The sequence below is a fragment of the Xenopus laevis genome, chromosome 2L (genome assembly GCF_017654675.1).
Source record: "Xenopus laevis strain J_2021 chromosome 2L, Xenopus_laevis_v10.1, whole genome shotgun sequence".
Taxonomy (NCBI): domain Eukaryota; kingdom Metazoa; phylum Chordata; class Amphibia; order Anura; family Pipidae; genus Xenopus; species Xenopus laevis.
The window spans coordinates 190,539,327-190,562,624 of record NC_054373.1 but is presented as its reverse complement, the minus strand read 5'-3'; the positions used below and the strand labels follow the sequence as shown (position 1 = coordinate 190,562,624).

The window sequence follows — 23,298 nt, the reverse complement described above, 5'->3', positions numbered from 1 at the left end:
TGTACCCCCAAATATATACAGCACTCTATCCTATGTACCCCCACATATATACAGCACCCTATCCTATGTACCCCCACATATATACAGCACTCTATCCTATGTACCCCCACATATATACAGCACTCTATCCTATGTACCCCCACATATATACAGCACCCTTACCCCATCAGTAGCGGTCACGTGCAGAAGGAAAGATCGCTCCCCATCATCCCGGTCCAGCGCCTCAGTAGTGCAGATATTGCCATTATCGGGGTGCACCCGAAACTGATGGGGGGACGTTGGGCTGAGTGAGTAAGAGACTGACCCCAAACTCCTGCTGTCTGAATCCAACGCCGACACCTGAGAGAGAGACACCTGTAATTACACACCTGTACTGTATATATTATATATACCCATCCCTCATACACACCTGTACTGTATATATTATATATACCCATCCCTCATACACACCTGTACTGTATATATTATATATACTCATCCCTCATACACACCTGTACTGTATATATTAACCCTTCCCTCATACACACCTGTACTGTATATATTAACTCTTTTCTCATACACACCTGTACTGTATATACTATAAAAAGTGTGAAATGAAGTTCATATGAGTGGGGAAGGTGTTACTATGGTATGTGGCAACAGGTAAGTACAGCAGCAATAATGCAAGGGTTAACATCAGGGTCGGACTGGAGCCTTGGTGGCCCAATGGGAATGCAAACGAAGGGCCCTCCTCACAGTCCCGGGGGCCCCCCTTCTATTCGGTTTATTTATTTATTTACGGAGCAGCCGGGGGAGCATGTCTGGTTAATATGCTACTTGGAAAGGGAGATTAGAGTTTAGCAGTGAAAGGGTTAAAGTGGCACATGGCAAGGGAAGATATGGGTTACTACAGTTATGGGACCAGTTATCCAGAATGATAAAATTTGGGACATTTATACCTTAATCTGCTAAAAATCACTGAAACATGAAATAATCCCAATAGAATTGCTCTGCCTCCCATAGGGAATCATTCAATGTGAGTTGGGGGAAAGTCATTACCTTATTATTATAATTACAGAGAAATAGGACATTGAATTATTTGATTATAATGGAGTTTAGTTGCAGACTAGTTGTGAAAGAGTTAATATGGAACATGTCAAGAGAAGTTACAGACTAGTAGTGAAAAGGTTCAAATGGAATGTGGCAAGTGTGAAAGGGTTACTGGCACATGATTATTGGCTCCTGCTGCTGCTTCCCAAGGTCATGTGACATTGAATTCTGGAGCTGCCCATGTGTCACGTATGATGGGGTTAATAAATGCAGTAGATGAAGTTCTTCATACACACATACATGGGTAGGAAACAGTGAAAGGGTTAATGTGGTGCAGCTCGGATGACAGCCTATAACGAAGGAGCTGGCAATGGGAGTGATACCTGGCAGTGAAAGAGTTAATTTAGCATAGGCCATATGAAATCACATGCCAGCAAAAAAAGGGTTAAATAAGGATGTGCCACTGCCAGTTTGTCAACTGATGGGGGTGGGAATGGCACCTGCACAGAAACCCTACATGTGACATAAGCCTTAGTACTGGAGGAGAAAGGGTTAATCTGACAGCAGATGTGGAACTGAATGTGGAAAGCTTTAATAAAAATTAATGTAAACAAGGCTCCAGGGCCTGATGGCATACACCCCCGGGTTCTAAGAGAGCTTAGTTCAGTTTTAGACCAGCCCTTATTTCTGATTTTCTCAGATTCACTGTCATCTGGTATGGTGCCTATGGATTGGAGAAAAGCTGATGTTATTCCAATATTTAAAAAGGGATTACGATCTCAGCCTGGTAATTATAGGCCTGTAAGTCTGACATCTGTGGTGGGCAAATTATTTGAAGGTTTGTTAAGGGATCACATTCAAAATGTTGTCCTAATGAATGTCATTATGAGCAGCAATCAGCATGGCTTTATGAAGGATAGGTCATGTCAGACTAATTTGATTGCATTTTATGATGAGGTAAGTAAGATTCTGGATAGTGGGGGGGCAGTAGATCTATTTGGATTTTGCCAAAGCGTTTGATACTGTGCCCCACAAACGACTGCTTTCTAAACTAAGGTCTGTTGGGCTTAATGAAGTCGTTTGCACATGGATAGGAAACTGGCTACAGGATCAGGTACAGAGGGTGGTTGTTAATGGGACATTCTCTACTTGGAGTAAGGTTCTTAGTGGGGTCCCCCAGGGCTCAGTATTGGGGCCACTTTTATTTAACTTGTTCATTAATGACTTAGGGGAGGGTGTTGTAAGTAATGTATCAGTGTTTGCAGATGAGACAAAACTATCAGCCCAATTAATTCCATCCAGGATGTGGCACTTGCAACAGGATCTTGACTAACTGGCAATCTGGGCAGCTAAGTGGCAAATGAGATTCAATGTTGATAAATGTAAAGTCCTGCACCTGGGATGTAACAATATCCACTTATACCCTTAATGGGACTGCACTAGGCAAATCCATAATGGAGACGGAGCTTGGAGTCCTTGTAGATAATAAACTTGTCTGTAGCAAGTAATGCCAGTCAGCAGCATCAAGGGCAAATAAGGTCTTGACTTGTATTAAATGGGGCAGAGAGTCACGGGAGGAGGGGGTCCCACTGTATAGAGCACTGGTAAGGCCCCATCTAGAATATGCCGTACAGTTTAGAGAAGGGAAAGGGGTGTTACAGGGAGAGCTGAGAAGTGAATCAGGGGTACAGGTTGATACATTAGATAGGTGCAAGGAAGGGTCGGATGCTTTATTCACCAATAGCTCCTCCCAGCAGACAGGAGGGAGCCAATGAGATTAGAGAAGGTGGAAAGGGGTGTTACAGGGAGAGCTGGGAAGTGAATCAGGGGTACAGGCTGATACATTAGATAGGTACAAGGAAGGGTCGGATGCTTTATTCACCAGTAGCTCCTCCCAGCAGACAGGAGGGAGCCAATGAGATTAGAGGAGGGAAAGGGGTGTTACAGGGAGAGCTGGGAAGTGAATCAGGGGTACAGGCTGATACATTAGATAGGTACAAGGAAGGGTCGGATGCTTTATTCACCAGTAGCTCCTCCCAGCAGACAGGAGGGAGCCAATGAGATTAGAGGAGGGAAAGGGGTGTTACAGGGAGAGCTGGGAAGTGAATCAGGGGTACAGGCTGATACATTAGATAGGTATAAGAAGGGGTTGGATGGTGTTTAGCAAGTGAGGGAATACAGGGATATGGGAGAGAGCTCATAGTACAAGTTGATCCAGGGACTGGTCCCATTACATTTTGGAGTCAGGAAGGAATTGAGGCAAATTGGAGAGACTTCAGATGGTTTTTCACCTTCCTCTGGATCAACTGACAGTTAGGCAGGTTATATATAGACTTAAGGTTGGACTTGAGTTCAACCCAACTTACTATGTTACTATGAATGAGTTAACAGACAGCAGTGACCAGCTGAGTGGGTGTCAGTCTTCTGTTTGGTGCAGAACAGGGTGAGAAAAGTGAGGTGCATTGACCAGTCACCCCCACACAGGGTATTGACCCCTCAGCTCCATCGTCTACTGCCCCTTCTGCAGTAGACGATTTATATCCCTCCCTTATACTCCACATTTATATCCCTCCCTTCATAATCAGCCCTGTACCCCAATACCCACCAGAGGCTCCACATTTATATCCCTCCCTTATACTCCACATTTATATCCCTCCCTTCATAATCGCCATGTACCCAAATACCCACCAGAGGCTCCATATTTATATCCCTCCCTTCATAATCGCCATGTACCCCAATACCCACCAGAGGCTCCATATTTATATCCATCCCTTCATAATCAGCCCTGTACCCCAATACAGCTTGCCATACCCCTGCTTAATATAGCGATTAGCTCCACCTTGCCTTATATCTCTGCTTAATATAGGAATCAGCTGGAGGCATTGGCTCCACCTAGTAATACTTTTGCTAAAGAATTGGAATCAGCTCCACTTTGTACTGCTGCCTGTTTGTGCAATCAGAGAAGGACAACTATCACAATAGCCAAAAGATGGACTTTCTCACCTGTAGGAAGCAGCTGCCCCGTGCTGTGCCCTCACTCAGGGTGGCATTATAAACTGGACTGGAGAAGACGGGCTCATTATCATTGACATCAAGTAGATGGATCCTCACAAGGGCTGTGGAGCTAAGTGATGGCTGTCCCTGATCTGACGCTACAACAGTAATTTTTGGATGGGGTTCCTGTTCATAGTCCAAGGGTGCGGCAGTTGTTATTACCCCAGTGTCTGGGTTGATACTGAACCATGGGGTGGGCAAGAGACTATACCTCACTACTCCATTTGCCCCTTGGTCTTTGTCACGGGCTGTTACTTGAAGGAGGAAGGTGCCCGGATGCACAGCTTCTGGAACAGTATGGCTGTACTCCTGGCGGTCAAATACAGGAGGGTTATCATTGACATCAGTCACTTCCAATACAAATGAAGACTCTGCCCTTAGAGGGGGTGTTCCTGCATCAGTTGCAAGAACTCTCAGACGGTAAGAGTCCCTCTCTTCTCGGTCAAGCAGTTTGTCTACGCAGATGAGGTAGATGATACTGTCTTTGGTGGTCAAGGCAAACTTGCCTTCTCCTCCTTCCAGAGTGACATCTACATCTGGGTGTTCTCCATAATCCGGGTCCGACACAGAAATACGAGCCACAAATTGCCCTGGGGTAGCTCCTTCGGACACTCGGGGGGCCCCATCCTCACTGAGAAAAATAATGGTCATACTGGGTTGGTTGTCATTTGAGTCTCGTACCTGAATGGACACAAAGGCTGTACCAACCTCTGGCTGTTCTGCTCCATCCTTGGCTTGTACCACCAGTTCATGAACTTTTCTTGTCTCGTAGTCCAATGGCTTGTTGATTTGGATGAGGCCCGATTGAGCATTTATTGTAAAGTAGCTTTCCGGGTCACTTTGTCTGCGGTTGATCTCGTAGGTAACTTCTCCGTTGGGACCTTGGTCAGCATCAGTGGCATAGACTTGCAAGACACTGGCCCCTGGAAGGAGGCTTTCTGAAATCAGTGCATGATAGCGACTCTGGTTGAAGACTGGTGCATGGTCATTGATGTCTAGAATGGAAATGTCTAGTCTCATCTGGGAACTGCGGCTAGGTGAGCCTCCATCATAAGCCTCCAAAATAAGCGAATATCTTGACTGGTTCTCACGATCTATATCTGAACTGACAACAAGCTCAACATCCAGGACCCCATTGGAAACTCTACGGGTTTCTAACCGAAACATCTGCATGGAATCTCCACTCCGGATCAAGTAGCCTTGAGTGCTAAGTACCCCGCTATCAGAGTCCATCGCTGGATCAATGGGGTACCGAGTTCCCAAGGGGGTGTGCTCTGGGATACTTAGCTCACTTCTCTCTTTTATAAACATTGGAGAATGGTCATTGATATCATCCACGTGGATATCAACCTCCACAGTGATACCTTCTGGCGTGACTGCAATGAAACTATAGTGGTTGCGCTTCTCACGGTCTAGGACCTGTGCCGTCTTGATGATGCCAGTGTGTTCATCTATGTCCAGATCCGTGCTGACGCCACTGCCCTCCTGTGCAGAGATAAAGAACATGTAGCCACTAGATCCAGGAGGAAGCCCAGCGCTGATGTCCCCAATGATGGTGCCAGCCGGCTGCTCCTCATCGATGTGCAACCCTAGGGTGCCCAGGGAGGCAGAAGAGGGTGAACATGCCATGTGCAGCAGTAAGCACAAGGTGAAAGCCAGCATGGTTTCTGTAATACTGACTGGAGGTGGCAGATCTCTGAGAGAATTCAAAGGGCACCTGGGTGAAGGATGGGAAATGTGGTTAGAACTACAACAAAACAAAATAAAGCCAACATTTATAGAAGAAAATATGAAAAGTTTTCCCTAAACAAGAGGCTGACCTCACTGTCTGAATCACCTAACCTCACTATCTCAATCACCTAGCCTCTCTATCTGACTCACCTAGCCTCTCTATCTGACTCACCTAGCCTCTCTATCTGACTCACCTAGCCTCTCTATCTGACTCACCTAGCCTCTCTATCTGACTCAACTTGACTCTATCTGACTCAACTTGACTCTCTATCTGAATCACCTAGCCTCTCTATCTGACTCACCTAGCCTCTCTATCTGACTCACTTAGCCTCTCTATCTGAATCACCTAGCCTCTCTATCTGACTCACCTAGCCTCTCTATCTGACTCACCTAGCCTCTCTATCTGACTCAACTTGACTCTATCTGACTCAACTTGACTCTCTATCTGAATCACCTAGCCTCTCTATCTGACTCACTTAGCCTCTCTATCTGAATCACCTAGCCTCTCTATCTGAATCACCTAGCCTCTCTATCTGACTCACCTAGCCTCTCTATCTGACTCACTTAGCCTCTCTATCTGACTCACCTAGCTTCTCTATCTGACTCACCTAGCCTCTCTATCTGACTCACCTAGCTTCTCTATCTGACTCACCTAGCCTCTCTATCTGACTCACTTAGCCTCTCTATCTGAATCACCTAGCCTCTCTATCTGAATCACCTAGCCTCTCTATCTGACTCACCTAGCCTCTCTATCTGACTCACCTAGCCTCTCTATCTGAATCACCTAGCCTCTCTATCTGACTCACCTAGCCTCTCTGACTCACCTAGCCTCTCTATCTGACTCACCTAGCTTCTCTATCTGACTCACCTAGCCTCTCTATCTGACTCACCTAGCTTCTCTATCTGACTCACCTAGCCTCTCTATCTCAATCACCTAGCCTCTCTATCTGACTCACCTAGCCTCTCTATCTGAATCACCTAGCCTCTCTATCTGACTCACCTAGCCTCTCTATCTGAATCACCTAGCCTCTCTATCTGACTCACCTAGCCTCTCTATCTGACTCACCTAGCCTCTCTATCTGAATCACCTAGCCTCTCTATCTGACTCACCTAGCCTCTCTATCTGACTCACCTAGCCTCTCTATCTGACTCACCTAGCCTCTCTATCTGACTCACCTAGCCTCTCTAACTGACTTACCTAACTTCTCTATCTGAAGTGGCCTGTCTGACCATCTCCATTGGCTTGTCTCCATATAAACTGGCTGGCCTCTCAATCTGAATCACCTAGTCTCTCTATCTGAACGGGCTAGCCTCACTATCTGGACTGGCTAGTATCAATCCGAACTGGCTGGCCTTTCAATTCAAACCTCACTATCTTGCCGGCATCACTATATGAACTGGTCAGTCTCTTGAGGATGAAACTATTTAACTCTGGAAGCATTGGAATTTTGGGAAATTAAAGGAAATTCTGAATTAGGGTGTGACATGGGACCATCAGTCCTGTAACCACACCTACAAAATAGAGGGGTGCTACTACACAAAGCTGGGTGCAGGGGAAGTGTGAGAACATAACCTGCACTCCTGGCTCTTCATTTGCCCTCAAACCCCAACATTGAGGATTACAACCCATGGGGCAAAGTCATCTGCAAAACTAAGTAGATTTTCTTACAACCTCAGCCCCTCTGGCTGCAATGGCAAGTGGAAGGAGTAGCCCTTGGCCAGCACATATTGCCCTGGTAACATGAACAGACACATTCCTGGGCAATACTGGCATATGGAGGTGGCTACTCTCCGCATGTCTTTACTGAGAATAGAGCCTGGCATTGCAGATACACAGTGTCCCAAGGAGCCCCTCACTAGCTCACCAAATAGTGTCCTTGGCAACTTACAGCAGCCCCTCTGCCATATGCCACAACCCACAGATTGCCAGTCCCGGCCTGGCTCTCAGCTCTTCATATTGCTGCAATGGGAAACAAGTGCTGCAGAGCCTTGAAAGGAAGAAAATTCACCATGATTTCCATAACCCTACAACTGGCCAGTCATGGTGCAATAAGTTGGCCAATTATGTGCTTTAGAGCATTATCACAACAGGAGCAAACTTGACACTGGGTTTGGGCCAAACTTGATAGTAGGGTTGGACCAGACTTGGTAGTGGGGTTGGACCAGACTTTCTAGTGGGGTTGGACCAGACTTTCTAGTGGAGTTGGACCAGACTTGATTGTGGGGTTGGAACAGACTTTCTAGTGGGGTTGGGCCAGACCTTCTAGTGGGGTTGGAACAGACTTGATTGTGGGGTTGGAACAGACTTTCTAGTGGGGTTGGGCTAGACCTTCTAGTGGGGTTGGAACAGACTTGATGGTGGGGTTGGACCAGACCCTCTAACAGGATCATATGAAAACAGAACAAGTGCAAAGACTAATCCAGTTGTTTCAGTTCAGGTCCAACAATGACATTACCTACACAGAATTAAAGGGCAAGTCTCCTGTGTATCAGCCCCCAGACTCACTTACCCACACAGAGTTAAAGGGAAAGTCTCCTGTGTATCAGCCCCCAGACTCACTTACCCACACAGAATTAAAGGGCAAGTCTCCTGGGTATCAGCCCCAGAATCACTTACCAACACAGAATTAAAGGGCAAGTCTCCTGGGTATCAGGTCTAGAGACAATTCTACAGAAGGAGGGAACAAGACAGTCTTCAAGGGAAGGGCCAGTCTTCACCTCAGAAGGGGGCATTTAGGGGCACTTATCTCTATATACAGATTAAGAGCCTGACAGTTGACAATGATGTATTTGCTCGGTGGCCCCTGAAGCTGAGTTGCCTGTTAGGGGCAGAAGGGATTTCCCACTCATCACATGGGGGGAGGGGGGCAGGAATAGGGTTTCTCATCCATAAAGGAGATTGAGAGGAATTATTATTGGGATTTCTATGGAAAACAAAGACTGACTTTCTTCTCAATAATCCCCACAATGGACCCAGTCACACGGCAAAATGCAACATAATCCTGCCCTCTGATCTGCCCTGTCACCCCTCTATATATAGTGACCCCACATGCACAGAGACTCCCACCCCCACACATACACTCACTTACAGCCAACAGATATACTCACACTACCGCAGGGGAAACACACAAGATAGTGAGGCTTGGCACCCCATTGGTATAGATACCCACTCTTATAGTACTAGGTGCCGCATTTAGTATAGATACCCCTGAGAAGTGATAGATTGATAAGATTGAGAAGTGATAGATATGGTTCCCACTGTGCAGCTGGTTAATAACGCCGGGGAGCAGATAAATTGGTTAATGCTGTGATTCTGGGATTTAAGGAGTCACTTGGAAATGGTGCCATGGCAAATGGGACAAACCAAAATCCCCAGAAAAGGGACCATAATCAGTGTAATGGAAAGAATAAAACAACACTTGACGTGTGAGCTGACAATTCCGTTTTCTGAAGATTTGATTTTATTCCAAGAATTGGAGAGTTAGCTCTGTGGGACAGGTATAATTTGACATTAATCTGAGATTATTCCAAGAATTGGAGTGTTAGCTCTGTGGGACAGTGAAAACTTGACATAACTCTGCAATTATTCCAAGAATTGGAGGGTTAGCTCTGTGGGACAGGTAAAATGACATAATCCTGCGATTATTCCAAGAATTGGAGTGTTAGCTCTGTGGGACAGGTATAATTTGACATAACTCTGAGATTATTCCAAGAATAGGAGTGTTAGCTCTGTGGGACAGGTATAATTTGACATAACTTTGCGATTATTATAGATGTAACCTATAGATTATTTCCAGTATTAGATTGTCAGCTCTGTGGGGTGGTGGATGCCATTATTATTAACATGTATTTATCAACATATTGCGCAGCGCTGTACAACAAATGGGTTAATACATTGAATATACAGCATCACATACAAAACACCTAAAGTAAAGAGCTTACGACCTAAATGGACAAGGGACACGTAACTCGTTTAACATTTAAAGAGTCAGCTCTGTGGACTGGTGGGTGTCGTGTGATCAGTCTCACCTTTAGAGTGTGAGCTTGGTGTAAGAGTCCTGTCTCTTCATTCGGTGTCTCGCAGTCTCCCCTTATAAGCAGCTGTCTTGGTTTCCATCCCAGGAGATCCCACGTCCGCCCTCTCCTAACGGTCTGTCTCTCCCCTTGTTGTACCTCCCTTCTCCATACAGCTTCAAGGATGTCTCCTAGGCCTGAGCATGATAGGGGGTCTCTTTGTCCAAGGCAGTCTTGTAACACATGCAGAACAATCTCATTGTCTCTTTCCCTTTGTGCCCATCTCTGCCGTCTCTTCTAAGCAGGTCTGTCTGTGCGTGGGGGGTCTCTCTGCTCCAGATGTGGCGGGGGGGGGGGCTGTGAGGTTCCTCTTGGAGAGAATCCAATGTGGCCCCTGGATGCAGAGTTGTAGGATGGTGAGTGTGAGCCCCAGCAGTCTCTCTCTCTCGCTGGCTGTCTCGCTGGCTGGGACAATGGATAGAGACAGCTGTGGATGTGAGAGGCAGCACTGAGGGAATGAGAGGCTGCTCTGAAACCTGACTCCCCCCAATCTCCCTCCCCCCCAATCCTCTCTCAGCAGCAGCAGCAGCCTGAGCCCCCCCCCCCCCCAGCTCCATCCCTTCCTTCCACTGCTGCCGCCGCCTCATCTGGAGCCTTCATGCTGCTCAGTTGGGGGGAGACAGAATTCCAGGAGAGGACCCAGAGCACAACATGGAAACCAGCAGCAGAGAGGGGGGAAAGATGGGGAGCAGGGGCCCAACTGCACTCACTCACTAGTCTCTCACTCAGCTCATCCATCTGTAGATTGTCAGCTCACTGGCACAGGGACTTACACCTTGCACTTAATCCGTATGACTCACAATATTTACATTTATTAACCCTGTGATCTACAATACTGTCTGTGTGTGTGTATTATATGTGTGTTATATGTATATGTGTGTGTGTATATACTGTATGTATGTCTGTGTGTGTGTATTATATGTGTGTTATATGTATATATGTGTATGTACTGTATGTATGTCTGTGTGTGTGTATTATATGTGTGTTATATGTATATATGTGTATGTACTGTATGTACTGTCTGTGTGTGTATTATATGTGTGTTATATGTATATGTGTGTGTGTATGTACTGTCTGTGTGTGTATTATATGTGTGTTATATGTATATGTGTGTGTGTATGTACTGTATGTATGTATGTCTGTGTGTGTATTATATGTGTGTTATATGTATATGTGTGTGTGTATGTACTGTCTGTGTGTGTATTATATGTGTGTTATATGTATAAATGTGTGTGTGTGTGTGTGTGTGTAAGGGGGGGGGGGTCAGGTTACCAAAGGGACACATTAGTGATGTTGGGGTATTTATTTAGTCACACACAGATGATGATTAAATGCTCAGGGGTTTCAACATATTTACATGCAAATTCCTTGCCCCCCACACACTCAGTACATCAACCCCCCCCAGCAACTCTACATATCTGTCCCCCCCAACTTAGAACATCAGCCCCCCCAATAACTCTGTAGTTATATCACATGATCATGTTAAGCTAAATTCCAGTTATACTGGAAAAACAAATGGTTCTGTCCATATTCATATGGGACTTGTTAGATATATGGGAATTCACGCTATGTTGGATATGGGGGATATGTCGAATATTTCAGCTATGGGATATGTTGCATATATCAGATATAGGAGATATGTTGGATATGGGGGGATATATCAGCTATGGGATATGTTGGATATGGGGAATATGTTGGATATGGGGGATATGTCAGCTATGGAAAAGTTGGCTATGAGGGATATGTCGAATATTTCAGCTATGGGATATGTCGGATATGGGGGATATGTGAGCTATGAGTTATGTTGGATATGAGGGATATGTTGGATATGTCGGATATGTCAGCTATGGGATATGTTGGCTATGGAGGATATGTTGGATATTTCAGCTATGGGATATGTTGGCTATGGGGGATTTGTCGGATATTTCAGCTATGGGATATGTTGGATATTTCAGCTATGGGATATGTTGGATATGTCAGCTATGGGATATGTCAGCTATGGGATATGTTGGCTATGGGATATGTTGGCTATGGGGGATATGTTGAATATGGGGGAAATGTTGGATATGGGATATGGGGGATATGTCAGCTATGGAAAAAGTTGGATATGGGGGATATGTTGGATATGTCAGCTATGGGATATGTTGTATATGTCGGATATTTCAGCTATGGGATATGGGGGATATGTCGGATATGTCAGCTATTGGATATGTTGTATATGTCGGATATTTCAGCTATGGGATATGGGGGATATGTCGGATATGTCAGCTATGGGATATGTTGTATATGTCGGATATTTCAGCTATGGGATATGGGGGATATGTCGGATATGTCAGCTATGGGATATGTTGGATATGAGGGATATGTCGGATATGGGGGATGTCAGCTATGGGATATGTTGCCTATGGGGGATATGTCTGAGATTTCAGCTATGGGATATGTTGGATATGTCAGATATGGGGGATATGTTGGATATGTCAGATATGGGGGATATGTCGGATATGTGAGCTATGGGATATGTTGGATATGAGGGATATGTTGGATACGTCAGCTATGGAATATGTTGGTATGGGGGATATGTCAGAGATTTCAGCTATGGGATATGTTGGATATGGGGGGATATATTGGATATGGGGGATATGTCAGCTATGGGATATGTTGGCTATGGGGGAAATGTCGGAGATTTCAGCTATGGTATATGTTGGATATGGGGGATATGTTGGAAATGGGGGATATGTTGGATATGTCGGATATTTCAGCTATGGGATATGTTGGATATGGGGGATATGTCAGCTATGGGATGTGTTGGATATGAGGTATATGTCAGATATGGGGGATATGTCAGCTATGGGATATGTCGAATATGGGATATATTGGATATGGGGGATATGTTGGATATGTCAGCTATGGGATATGTTGGATATGGGGGATATGTCAGTTATGGGATATGGGATATGTCAGATATGGGGGATATATCAGCTATGGGATATGTTGGATATGTCAGATATGTGGGATATGTTGGATATGGGGGATATGCTGGATATGGGGGATATGTCAGATATAGGGGATATGTCAGATATGTCAGCTATGGGAGATGTTGGATATGGGGGATATGTTGGATATATCGGATATGGGGGATATGTCAGATATGGGGGATATTTCAACTATGGGATATGTTGGATATGGGGGATGTCAGCTATGGGATATGTTGCCTATGGGGGATATGTCTGAGATTTCAGCTATGGGATATGTTGGATATGAGGGATATGTTGGATATGTCAGATATGGGGGATATGTCGGATATGTGAGCTATGGGATATGAGGGATATGTTGGATACGTCAGCTATGGAATATGTTGGGTATGGGGGATATGTCAGAGATTTCAGCTATGGGATATGTTGGATATGGGGGGATATATTGGATATGGGGGATATGTCAGCTATGGGATATGTTGGCTATGGGGGAAATGTCGGAGATTTCAGCTATGGTATATGTTGGATATGGGGGATATGTTGGAAATGGGGGATATGTTGGATATGTCGGATATTTCAGCTATGGGATATGTTGGATATGGGGGATATGTCAGCTATGGGATGTGTTGGATATGAGGTATATGTCAGATATGGGGGATATGTCAGCTATGGGATATGTCGAATATGGGATATATTGGATATGGGGGATATGTTGGATATGTCAGCTATGGGATATGTTGGATATGGGGGATATGTCAGTTATGGGATATGGGGGATATGTTGGATATGGGATATGTCAGATATGGGGGATATATCAGCTATGGGATATGTTGGATATGGGGATATGTCAGATATGTGGGATATGTTGGTTATGGGGTATATGCTGGATATGGGGGATATGTCAGATATAGGGGATATGTCAGATATGTCAGCTATGGGAGATGTTGGATATGGGGGATATGTTGGATATATCGGATATGGGGGATATGTCAGATATGGGGGATATTTCAACTATGGGATATGTTGGATATGGGGGATTTGTTGAATATGAGGGATATGTCGGATATGGGGGATATGTAAGCTATGGGATATGTCAGATATGGGGGATATGTCAGCTATGGGATATGGGGGATATGTCAGCTATGGGATATATTGGATATGTCAGATATGGAGGATATGTCGGATATGGGGGGATATGTTGGATATGTCGGATATAGGGGATATGTCAGCTATGGGATATGTTGGATATGGGGGATATGTCGGTTATGAGGGATATGTTGGATATGGGGATATGTTGGTTATGGGGGATATGTGGGATATGTTGGATATGTAGGATATAGGGGATATGTTGGATATGTCAGCTATGGGATATGTTGGATATGGGGGATATGTCGGTTATGGGGGATATGTTGGATATGTCGAATATTTCAGCTATGGGATATGTTGGATATGGGGGATATGTCAGATATGGGGGATATGTCAGCTATGGGATATGTTGGATATGTCAGCTATGGGATATGTTGAATAGGGTGGATATGTCAGATATGGAGGATATGTCTGATATAGGGGATATGTGGAATATGTCAGCTATGGGATATGTTGGACATGGGGGATATGTGGATTATGGGGGATATGTTGGATATGGGGGATATGTCAGATATGGGGTATTTGTTGGATATGAGGGATATTTCAGATATGTTGGATATGGGGGATACATGATATGGGACTTTGGTAGTGGTGGCTGTAGGGGTGATCTTCTGTTAGGGACCCATTGTGGATCAGTGTGGCCCCTCTGATATAGACCTTATTGATTTTCTATAGTAAGTGCTGAGTTTCTCCTCACTGTAAGTCCCGGCAGTGAGTAACACAGGGAAGGACCCCACATAGGAGCCATACAATGTATCAGCCCCTTATGTAACTATTGGGGTGCCTGTAGTCTGTTTATCTCTGGGTCCCATTAGCACATCAGAAAAAGGAAAAAATTCTCAGTTCTGTAGGTTCAAAGTGATTACTATTTGGCCCGCGAGGTTAACACTAGATTCAAATAAGGCCTTGTCTCAATTTCAAAACTAAACGGTTAAATCTGGAGCAGTCAGAATGTGCGTCTCCCCCATAGACACAATGAGTCGGGTGTGTGAACCCCAAGTCCCGCTCTTGGGTCAGCGATTCCTTCTGACAAAATATGAGGGTAACAAGCGGGAAATGTCAGTCAGCAAATGAAGAGAGTGGCCGGGGGCATGTGAACTGCAATAGAATCGTCAGCTCTCCGCGTCCTCTCGTTAACAACAAACAACTTGATTTCAACAGATGAAAAGCAAACGTTGTCCTGACGCGTTTCACATCCACGATACGTAGTCATAGCAACGGTCTAAAGTGCCTAATTCTGCCTTATTGAAATCTCTCATTTTGTGGATGTGAAACGCGTCAGGACAATGTTTGCTTTTAATCTGTTGAAATCAAGTTCTTTGTTGTTAACCATTAGCACATGACTCACCTTTGTGCCAATTGTGTTCCACCTGTACAACTGCCCTGTAGCCCCCCAAACACTCCCACAGGGACCCCAGCGTGGCAGCACCATATCCAGTGCAGTCTGCAGCAGAGCCTCTCACACTCGGGCCCCACACATTTGTCTCTCACATGAAGGAACAATATTAGTGTGAGAGGCGTCAGTATAACGTGTGTCTGTGGGACTCAGATCTCACTTCAGCTTCACTCCCACGATCTCCTATTTCTCATTACATCCCCACAATCCTCTGCGCGTCGTGACGTCACGCGCAACAGAGGAGGCGCTCGCCGCGGCCATTTTTCTCGTGGGCGGAGGTAGTTGTTTGGGGAGTTCCACGGTATTGTGACAGCCGCACGAGGGACGCGTTTGTCTATATCGAAACCTATTATATATATAAACCCGAAGAGAAGCCCAGAGTCACGGCACGAACATTAGCGCTGCTGACGTAACGCGCAAACATCGCAAGTTTGGGAGCCAGTCACGTGACAGGCGGAAACCTCAGCTGCTGAGGGGGAAGTGACGCATGACATCAGTTTGAGGTTCCGGGTTAAGGCCCAAAACTTCAGCTCCAAATCTCACCTCCAAGGCCTCAGCCCAAAGGTCTCAATCCCAAAATTTCAGCCCCAAAGTCTCAGCTCCAAGGCCTCAGTCTCAGCTCCAAGGCCTCAGTCTCAGCTCCAAAGTCTCAGCTCCAAGGCCTCAGTCCCAAAATTTCAGCTCCAAAGACTCAGCTCCAAGGCCTCAGCCCCAAAGTCTCAGCTCCAAGGCCTCAGTCCCAAAATTTCAGCTCCAAAGACTCAGCTCCAAGGCCTCAGCCCCAAAGTCTCAGCTCCAAGGCCTCAGTCCCAAAATTTCAGCTCCAAAGACTCAGCTCCAAGGCCTCAGCCCCAAAGTCTCAGCTCCAAGGCCTCAGCCCCCAAAGTCTCAGCTCCAAGGCCTCAGTCCCAAAATTTCAGCTCCAAAGACTCAGCTCCAAGGCCTCAGCCCCAAAGTCTCAGCTCCAAGGCCTCAGTCCCAAAATTTCAGCTCCAAAGACTCAGCTCCAAGGCCTCAGCCCCAAAGTCTCAGCTCCAAGGCCTCAGCCCCCAAAGTCTCAGCTCCAAGGCCTCAGCCCCAAAGTCTCAGCTCCAAGGCCTCAGCCCCAAAGTCTCAGCTCCAAAGTCTCAGTTCCAAGGCCTCAGTCCCAAAATTTCAGCTCCAAAGTCTCAGCTCCAAGGCCTCAGCCCCAAAGTCTCAGCTCCAAGGCCTCAGTCCCAAAATTTCAGCTCCAAAGTCTCAGCCCCAAAGTCTCAGCTCCAAGGCCTCAGTCTCAGCTCCAAAGTCTCAGCTCCAAGGCCTCAGTCCCAAAATTTCAGCTCCAAAGTCTCAGCTCCAAGGCCTCAGTCCCAAAATTAAGCTCCCAAAGACTCAACCCCAAAGTCTCAGCTCCAAGGCCTCAGCCCCCAAAGTCTCAGCTCCAAGGCCTCAGCCCCAAAGTCTCAGCTCAAAGGCCTCAGCCCCCAAAGTCTCAGCTCCAAGGCCTCAGCTCCAAGGCCTCAGCCCCCAAAGTCTCAGCTCCAAGGCCTCAGCCCCAAAGTCTCAGCTCCAAGGCCTCAGCCCCCAAAGTCTCAGCTCCAAGACCTCAGCCCCAAAGTCTCAGCTCCAAGGCCTCAGCCCCCAAAGTCTCAGCTCCAAGGCCTCAGCCCCAAAGTCGCAGCTCCAAGGCCTCAGCCCCAAAGTCTCAGCTCCAAGGCCTCAGCCCCAAAGTCTCATCTCCAAGGCATCAGCCCCAAAGTCTCAGCCTCAAAGTCTCAGCTCTAAGGCATCAGCCCCAAAGTCTCAGCCCCATTGCCTCAGCCCTAAAGTCTCATCTCCAAAGTTTTAACTCCAAAGTGTCAGCCCCAAGGCCTCAGCATGGATTTCTATACGGCCAACTAGTTCCCCCTGGGCATTGTCAATTACAAGAAGTTTGATTTGTACCACATGGAGTGGGAGCTGAGGGAGGTATTGAGAGAGTGTCTGGTGGCTGCTGGGCCCTACGCTGGGACTGTGGCTTTAATGAGGAATCCCTGTGCCAAGGAGAAGTCTGGCCGGCCCATACTGGAGATCTACTCTGCCTCCGGCCTCCTCTTGTCCTCCTTCCCATGGAAGAGCGGCCTGGTGGTGCATTTGGGTTGGATACTAAGAAAAGGCACACTGGCACACAAGCTGTGAATGCAGGTGAACACCTTGCAAAGTTTTATTACCGGAAGTGCAACGTTTCATCTGCTTGACAAAGGGGCTTGCCCCGAAACGTTGCACTTCCGGTAATAAAACTTTGCAAGGTGTTCACCAGCATTCACAGCTTGTGTGCCAGTGTGCCTTTTCTTAGTATCAGATTTGAGGTTGCCGGTTACCTCTATCACTGTGCACCAAGGGAATTTGGAATTATCTACACAGACAGGTGTGCGTGAGCAATTACTACTTTGCATTTGGGTTGGAGCCTGAGCCAGGAGCTGGTGTGTATCCAGTAGGATGGCACGGTGCTTCTCTACGACCTATTCTGCTCATTCAAGTGCAACTTCAGCCTGGGCAGTGAGGTGAAACAGAACCAGGTGCTGGAGGCCAAAGTCTTTCACACCAAGTACAGAACCGACATCTTAACCATCTTAACCGGTGCACTCAAATTCACAATTGCCTCCAACATCGACGACGTGAAACTGCGGAGTTTGCCGGAAATACCCGGCCTTAGGGGCCCACCCTCCTGCTGGACTGTCCTCTTCAATGAGCGCGTGCCTCTAGTGTTAGCTGCAGTGGGCCCAGACTTGTACCTTCTGGATAATACCACTGCTGTCACACTGCCCGATATCAGCCCCATGACCAGATCCTTTCTATAAATGGCCATCTCCTTCAATTATACCTTGCAGCCTTCACAGACACTGGCTACATCTGGATGGGCACTGCTTCCCTGACGGATAAACTATTGGAGTTTACCTCTGATGTCCGGCAGACACCAAAACAAATGACACGGTTTATAAGGCCCGGCAGCAGGAACATTGCTCTTGCACTAATGTGGGAGAAACTCCTGTTCTTGGTGGGCCGTGCCAGTGAGGGCGTTCACTTCCCTTTGGATGAGCCGCCGTTTCTCGTGCCCGAACTGGATGGGGTTCGAATTATACCTCCCTCCACCCATGAATTATTTCATGAAATACCAAAAGTGACTGAGGACATTTTTAAAATTGTGTCTATGGCGCCTGGAGCTCTTTTACTTGAAGCACAAAAAGAATATGAGAAAGAGAGCCAGAAAGCGGACGACTATCTGCGGGAGATTAAGGATCAGAACCTCCTGTCAGAAGCAGTGGAGAACTGCATAGAAGCCGCTGGGAATGAGCTTACCCCTGAGATGCAAAAGTCTCTCCTTAGAGCGGCTTCATTTGGAAAATGCTTTGTAGAAAAATATTCTCCTGCAGACTTTGTGACCATGTGCCAAGATCTGCGTATCCTCAATGCCATCCATGACTACCAGATTGGCATGCCACTGACTATTACACAGTACAAGCAACTTACTGTACAGGTTCTGTTGGACAGATTAGTCCAACATTAATCTGTGAATATCTAAAATTTTCTGACTTTCAGGGAGTCAGTTGGATTTTTGCTCATTACGCTTGTTACAAGGTGCAACAGAAGGAGAAATCTGACGATGAAATAGCACAGGCCATTAATCAGAAGCTCGGAAACTCCCTGGGAATTTCCTACTCTGAGATTGCCTCCAGGGCCTGTGAGTGTGGTAGGACTGAGTTGCCCATTAAACTCTTGGAGTATGAACCAAAGTCAGAAGATCAAGTCCCCTTGCTTTTAAGATGAAGAGAAGCAACTTGGCCCTGGCCAAAGCTATTGAGAGTGGAGACATGGATCTAGCCTATATTGTGGTCACTTACATGAAGAATGAGTTTAACCGTGGGGACTTCTTTATGACACTACCGAACCACCCTGTGGCTTTGAGTTTATACAGACAGTTCTGCAAGCACCACGAACCCGAGACACTGAAAGACCTTTACAATCAGTGTGACAATCATCTGGAACTGGGCAATTTCTATGTCCGATCCAGTTACGGCACAGAGAAAAGAGTGGAAGGCCGTGTTGCTGAGCTGCAGAATGCTGTAGAGGAGTACAATAAAGCCAAAAGTGAACTGGCGGCCAGGGCCACTGAGGATCAGATCAAGCTGCTAAGGAACCAGCGGGCCCTGCAGATAAGGTGGACAAGCCTTACCTGGACTTCTCGCTTCATGACACCGTTTATAATCTCATACTGGAAGGTATGCACAAAAAAGCAGAGCAACTTTACATAGAGTTTAATATCCCTGACAAGAGGTACTGGTGGCTCAAAATCTCAGCTTTAGCTGAAAAAGAAGACTGGGAAGAGCTTGAGAATTTCTCTAAAAGTAAGAAGTCTGCCCTTTGTTGAGATATGTATGAAGCATCACTACAAGGTGGAGGCCAGGAAGTACATTGGGTGGGTGGCCATTGAGCAGAGGGTCAAAGCCTGCCTCTTGGTCGGGGACTTGGATCAGAAAGTGCCACTGAACAACGAAATGAGAAAGAAATGAATCTGATGCTGTCCCGCTGCACCTCCGCCGCTGATAATGCCATTGCAGAAAAGATCAACCCTGCCAAATCACAGATCCTTAAGAAATAATATTGGCTCATTCGGCATCTTGCCATCTGGAGGGGATTTTGCTTAATGAGCAGCTTTGTATATATTGATTGCTATGCGACATCCCATGAACCCCCCCCCCATGCACTGGATCCTGGGGCAGCAGTTCAAGCTGAAAGCTAGGGCCATGATGTTGGGCGTGACTTAAGTGATAGAGTGCTGCTGGTGTTAAAGTGTTGTACTGCAGTCCCACAACTGAACACTTACCGGATAGCAGTGACTTTTTTAAATCAGTTTATTAACTGTACCTGTTCCAGAACTGAATGAGATGTGGCCCCTTGTCTTTCTCATAACAGAAAGATAATCTAAGGGTCTGGTATTTGTGGGTCGCCTTTATCCAGTGAGGGGTATCCCTAAAATCTACATGATATCACTTTCTCACCCGGTAAGATTTGCTTTGCCACCACGTGTACAGGAGCTGTGTTGGGATGGGGGCGAGGAATTAGAACTTCTATATATTTGTTATGTATAGTAACCGGGACTAGTTATGTGCAAAACCACAGCTAATAAATATGCTACTTGCAACCTACCAGATTCTTCTGTGGGGTCCAACTCCATACACTTCCCATGGGGTTTTGTCAATCAGGGGTGTCCAAATAACTGTCCACCCAAAACCTTAGTGTTATGGGGGTTCAGACTCCCATCCCCTAAGGTAGGTCCCTGTCCAGAATGTCATATTAGCCAATCAGATGCTTGCTGTCATTAGTCTACCTGCATTTGATTAGTAACAGCTAACTGCTCATTGGTTGCTAGTGTGCGATTGCAGAAACGTTGCAGGTTACTACAGTACTTGTTGTCTTCCTGTTATGGGGCTGATGAGGGTGGGCAATGTGGGGGTGCAACATCATGAGCCATACACATTGCTATTAATGAATCCTATAGAATGTCAGGGTTTGTGGTGCAGGGGGAGAAGGTGCTGGTGTAGTCCCATACATATTGTAGTGGGCAGTAGCTGGCAGTTGCTATAGTGTCTGTCAGTCCTGTGTTCCCTGTATCACTGAGCAGATAGTCAGACAGGTTTAGCTCCCATGATGCCCAAGACCTTTGGTTTAGATACTGGGAGGATCCCAGGATGGTGGCACAACACTTCCTTAGAAAGATCCTGGGCCGGAGCATTATTTTCAGATAGGGAGCAGCATCCCAGGTGAAAATGTAATGACTTCATTTATTGGGGGCCTCACAGTTTGTCTCCATTAGCCTTTCCTTGGAGTGTGACCCCTTATCTCACTAGTGCTGCAGACAGTGGCGTAACTAGATGTTGCTGGGCCCCACAGCAAATTAATTTTAGGGCCCCCAACATATCCAGTGTTTGTCCTGTTTTACCAATATATGTTCAAATTGCTCATCAATGAGAGCCTCATGGGGCCCCCTGTACCTCCTGGGCCCCCCTGCAGCCGCAGGGTCTGCTTCCTCTGTAGTTACGCCCCTGGCTGCAGAACTGGACCCTCGCTAGTGCTGCTGAACTGAACTCTCACTAGTGCTAGTGCTGCATTTTGTGTGACTTCTGCATCACCCTCATATACAAGTTATTGTGCCAAGAGGCTGGCAGTTAGAGAGCGGAGAAGCCAGCTCAGTGTGTCAGCACCGGGTCATAATAACCAGGGACTTTATGCCCCTCTCTTTGTATGTTACATGGGCCTTCCCATTAGTGCTAGTGCTGATGAACTGGACTCTCACTAGTGCTGCAGAACTGGACTCTCACTAGTGCTAGTGCTGATGAACTGGACTCTCACTAGTGCTGCAGAACTGGACTCTCACTAGTGCTAGTGCTGATGAACTGGACTCTCGCTAGTGCTGCAGAACTGGACTCTCACTAGTGCTAGTGCTGATGAACTGGACTCTCGCTAGTGCTGCAGAACTGGACTCTCACTAGTGCTAGTGCTGATGAACTGGACTCTCGCTAGTGCTGCAGAACTGGACTCTCACTAGTGCTAGTGCTGATGAACTGGACTCTCGCTAGTGCTGCAGAACTGGACTCTCACTAGTGCTAGTGCTGATGAACTGGACTCTCGCTAGTGCTGCAGAACTGGACTCTCACTAGTGCTAGTGCTGATGAACTGGACTCTCGCTAGTGCTGCAGAACTGGACTCTCACTAGTGCTAGTGCTGATGAACTGGACTCTCGCTAGTGCTGCAGAACTGGACTCTCACTAGTGCTAGTGCTGATGAACTGGACTCTCGCTAGTGCTGCAGAACTGGACTCTCACTAGTGCTAGTGCTGATGAACTGGACTCTCGCTAGTGCTGATGAACTGGACTCTCACTAGTGCTAGTGCTAATGAACTGGACTCTCGCTAGTGCTGCTGAACTGAACTCTCACTAGTGCTAGTGCTGCATTTTGTGTGACTTCTGCATCACCCTCATATACAAGTTATTGTGCCAAGAGGCTGGCAGTTAGAGAGCGGAGAAGCCAGCTCAGTGTGTCAGCACCGGGTCATAATAACCAGGGACTTTATGCCCCTCTCTTTGTATGTTACATGGGCCTTCCCATTAGTGCTAGTGCTGATGAACTGGACTCTCACTAGTGCTGCAGAACTGGACTCTCACTAGTGCTAGTGCTGATGAACTGGACTCTCGCTAGTGCTGCAGAACTGGACTCTCACTAGTGCTAGTGCTGATGAACTGGACTCTCGCTAGTGCTGCAGAACTGGACTCTCACTAGTGCTAGTGCTGATGAACTGGACTCTCGCTAGTGCTGCAGAACTGGACTCTCACTAGTGCTAGTGCTGATGAACTGGACTCTCGCTAGTGCTGCAGAACTGGACTCTCACTAGTGCTAGTGCTGATGAACTGGACTCTCGCTAGTGCTGCAGAACTGGACTCTCACTAGTGCTAGTGCTGATGAACTGGACTCTCGCTAGTGCTGATGAACTGGACTCTCACTAGTGCTAGTGCTGATGAACTGGACTCTCGCTAGTGCTGCAGAACTGGACTCTCACTAGTGCTAGTGCTGATGAACTGGACTCTCGCTAGTGCTGCAGAACTGGACTCTCACTAGTGCTAGTGCTGATGAACTGGACTCTCGCTAGTGCTGCAGAACTGGACTCTCACTAGTGCTAGTGCTGATGAACTGGACTCTCGCTAGTGCTGCAGAACTGGACTCTCACTAGTGCTAGTGCTGATGAACTGGACTCTCGCTAGTGCTGCAGAATAATGCGGAATTAGTGACGTGGGGTTAATTTGTCTCAAAGGTGCTGAGTCAGGGGGTCCAATTACAAGAGGCAGCGTTTCCTTATCGTGTCCCTGGGCAGAACCAGGTTAC

At 46.7% G+C, this 23,298-nt stretch overlaps 1 protein-coding gene and 1 pseudogene across 3 annotated transcripts in view; one reads left to right on the top strand and one right to left on the bottom strand.

Annotated features, from left to right (window-relative positions):
* The window catches only part of dchs1.L (dachsous cadherin-related 1 L homeolog), a 41,552-nt gene extending 25,903 nt beyond the window's left edge, over positions 1 to 15,649 (bottom strand). The window contains exons 1-4 of one of the 3 annotated variants that reach the window (XM_041582886.1): positions 15,355 to 15,649; positions 9,844 to 10,315; positions 4,033 to 5,800; positions 163 to 339 (exon numbers count right to left, since the gene is read on the bottom strand). In XM_041582886.1, coding sequence (XP_041438820.1) covers positions 163 to 339; positions 4,033 to 5,745 — 1,890 coding nt within the window. In that variant the 5' untranslated portion in view covers positions 5,746 to 5,800; positions 9,844 to 10,315; positions 15,355 to 15,649. Of the gene's footprint in view, positions 1 to 162; positions 340 to 4,032; positions 5,801 to 9,843; positions 10,373 to 15,354 lie in introns of those variants that run through there. The other 2 variants (XM_041582887.1, XM_041582888.1) reach the window with 2 other exon arrangements.
* Positions 15,650 to 17,259: 1,610 nt separating this feature from the next.
* On the top strand, positions 17,260 to 22,596 carry LOC108708790 (annotated as a pseudogene).
* Positions 22,597 to 23,298: the final 702 nt, after the last annotated feature.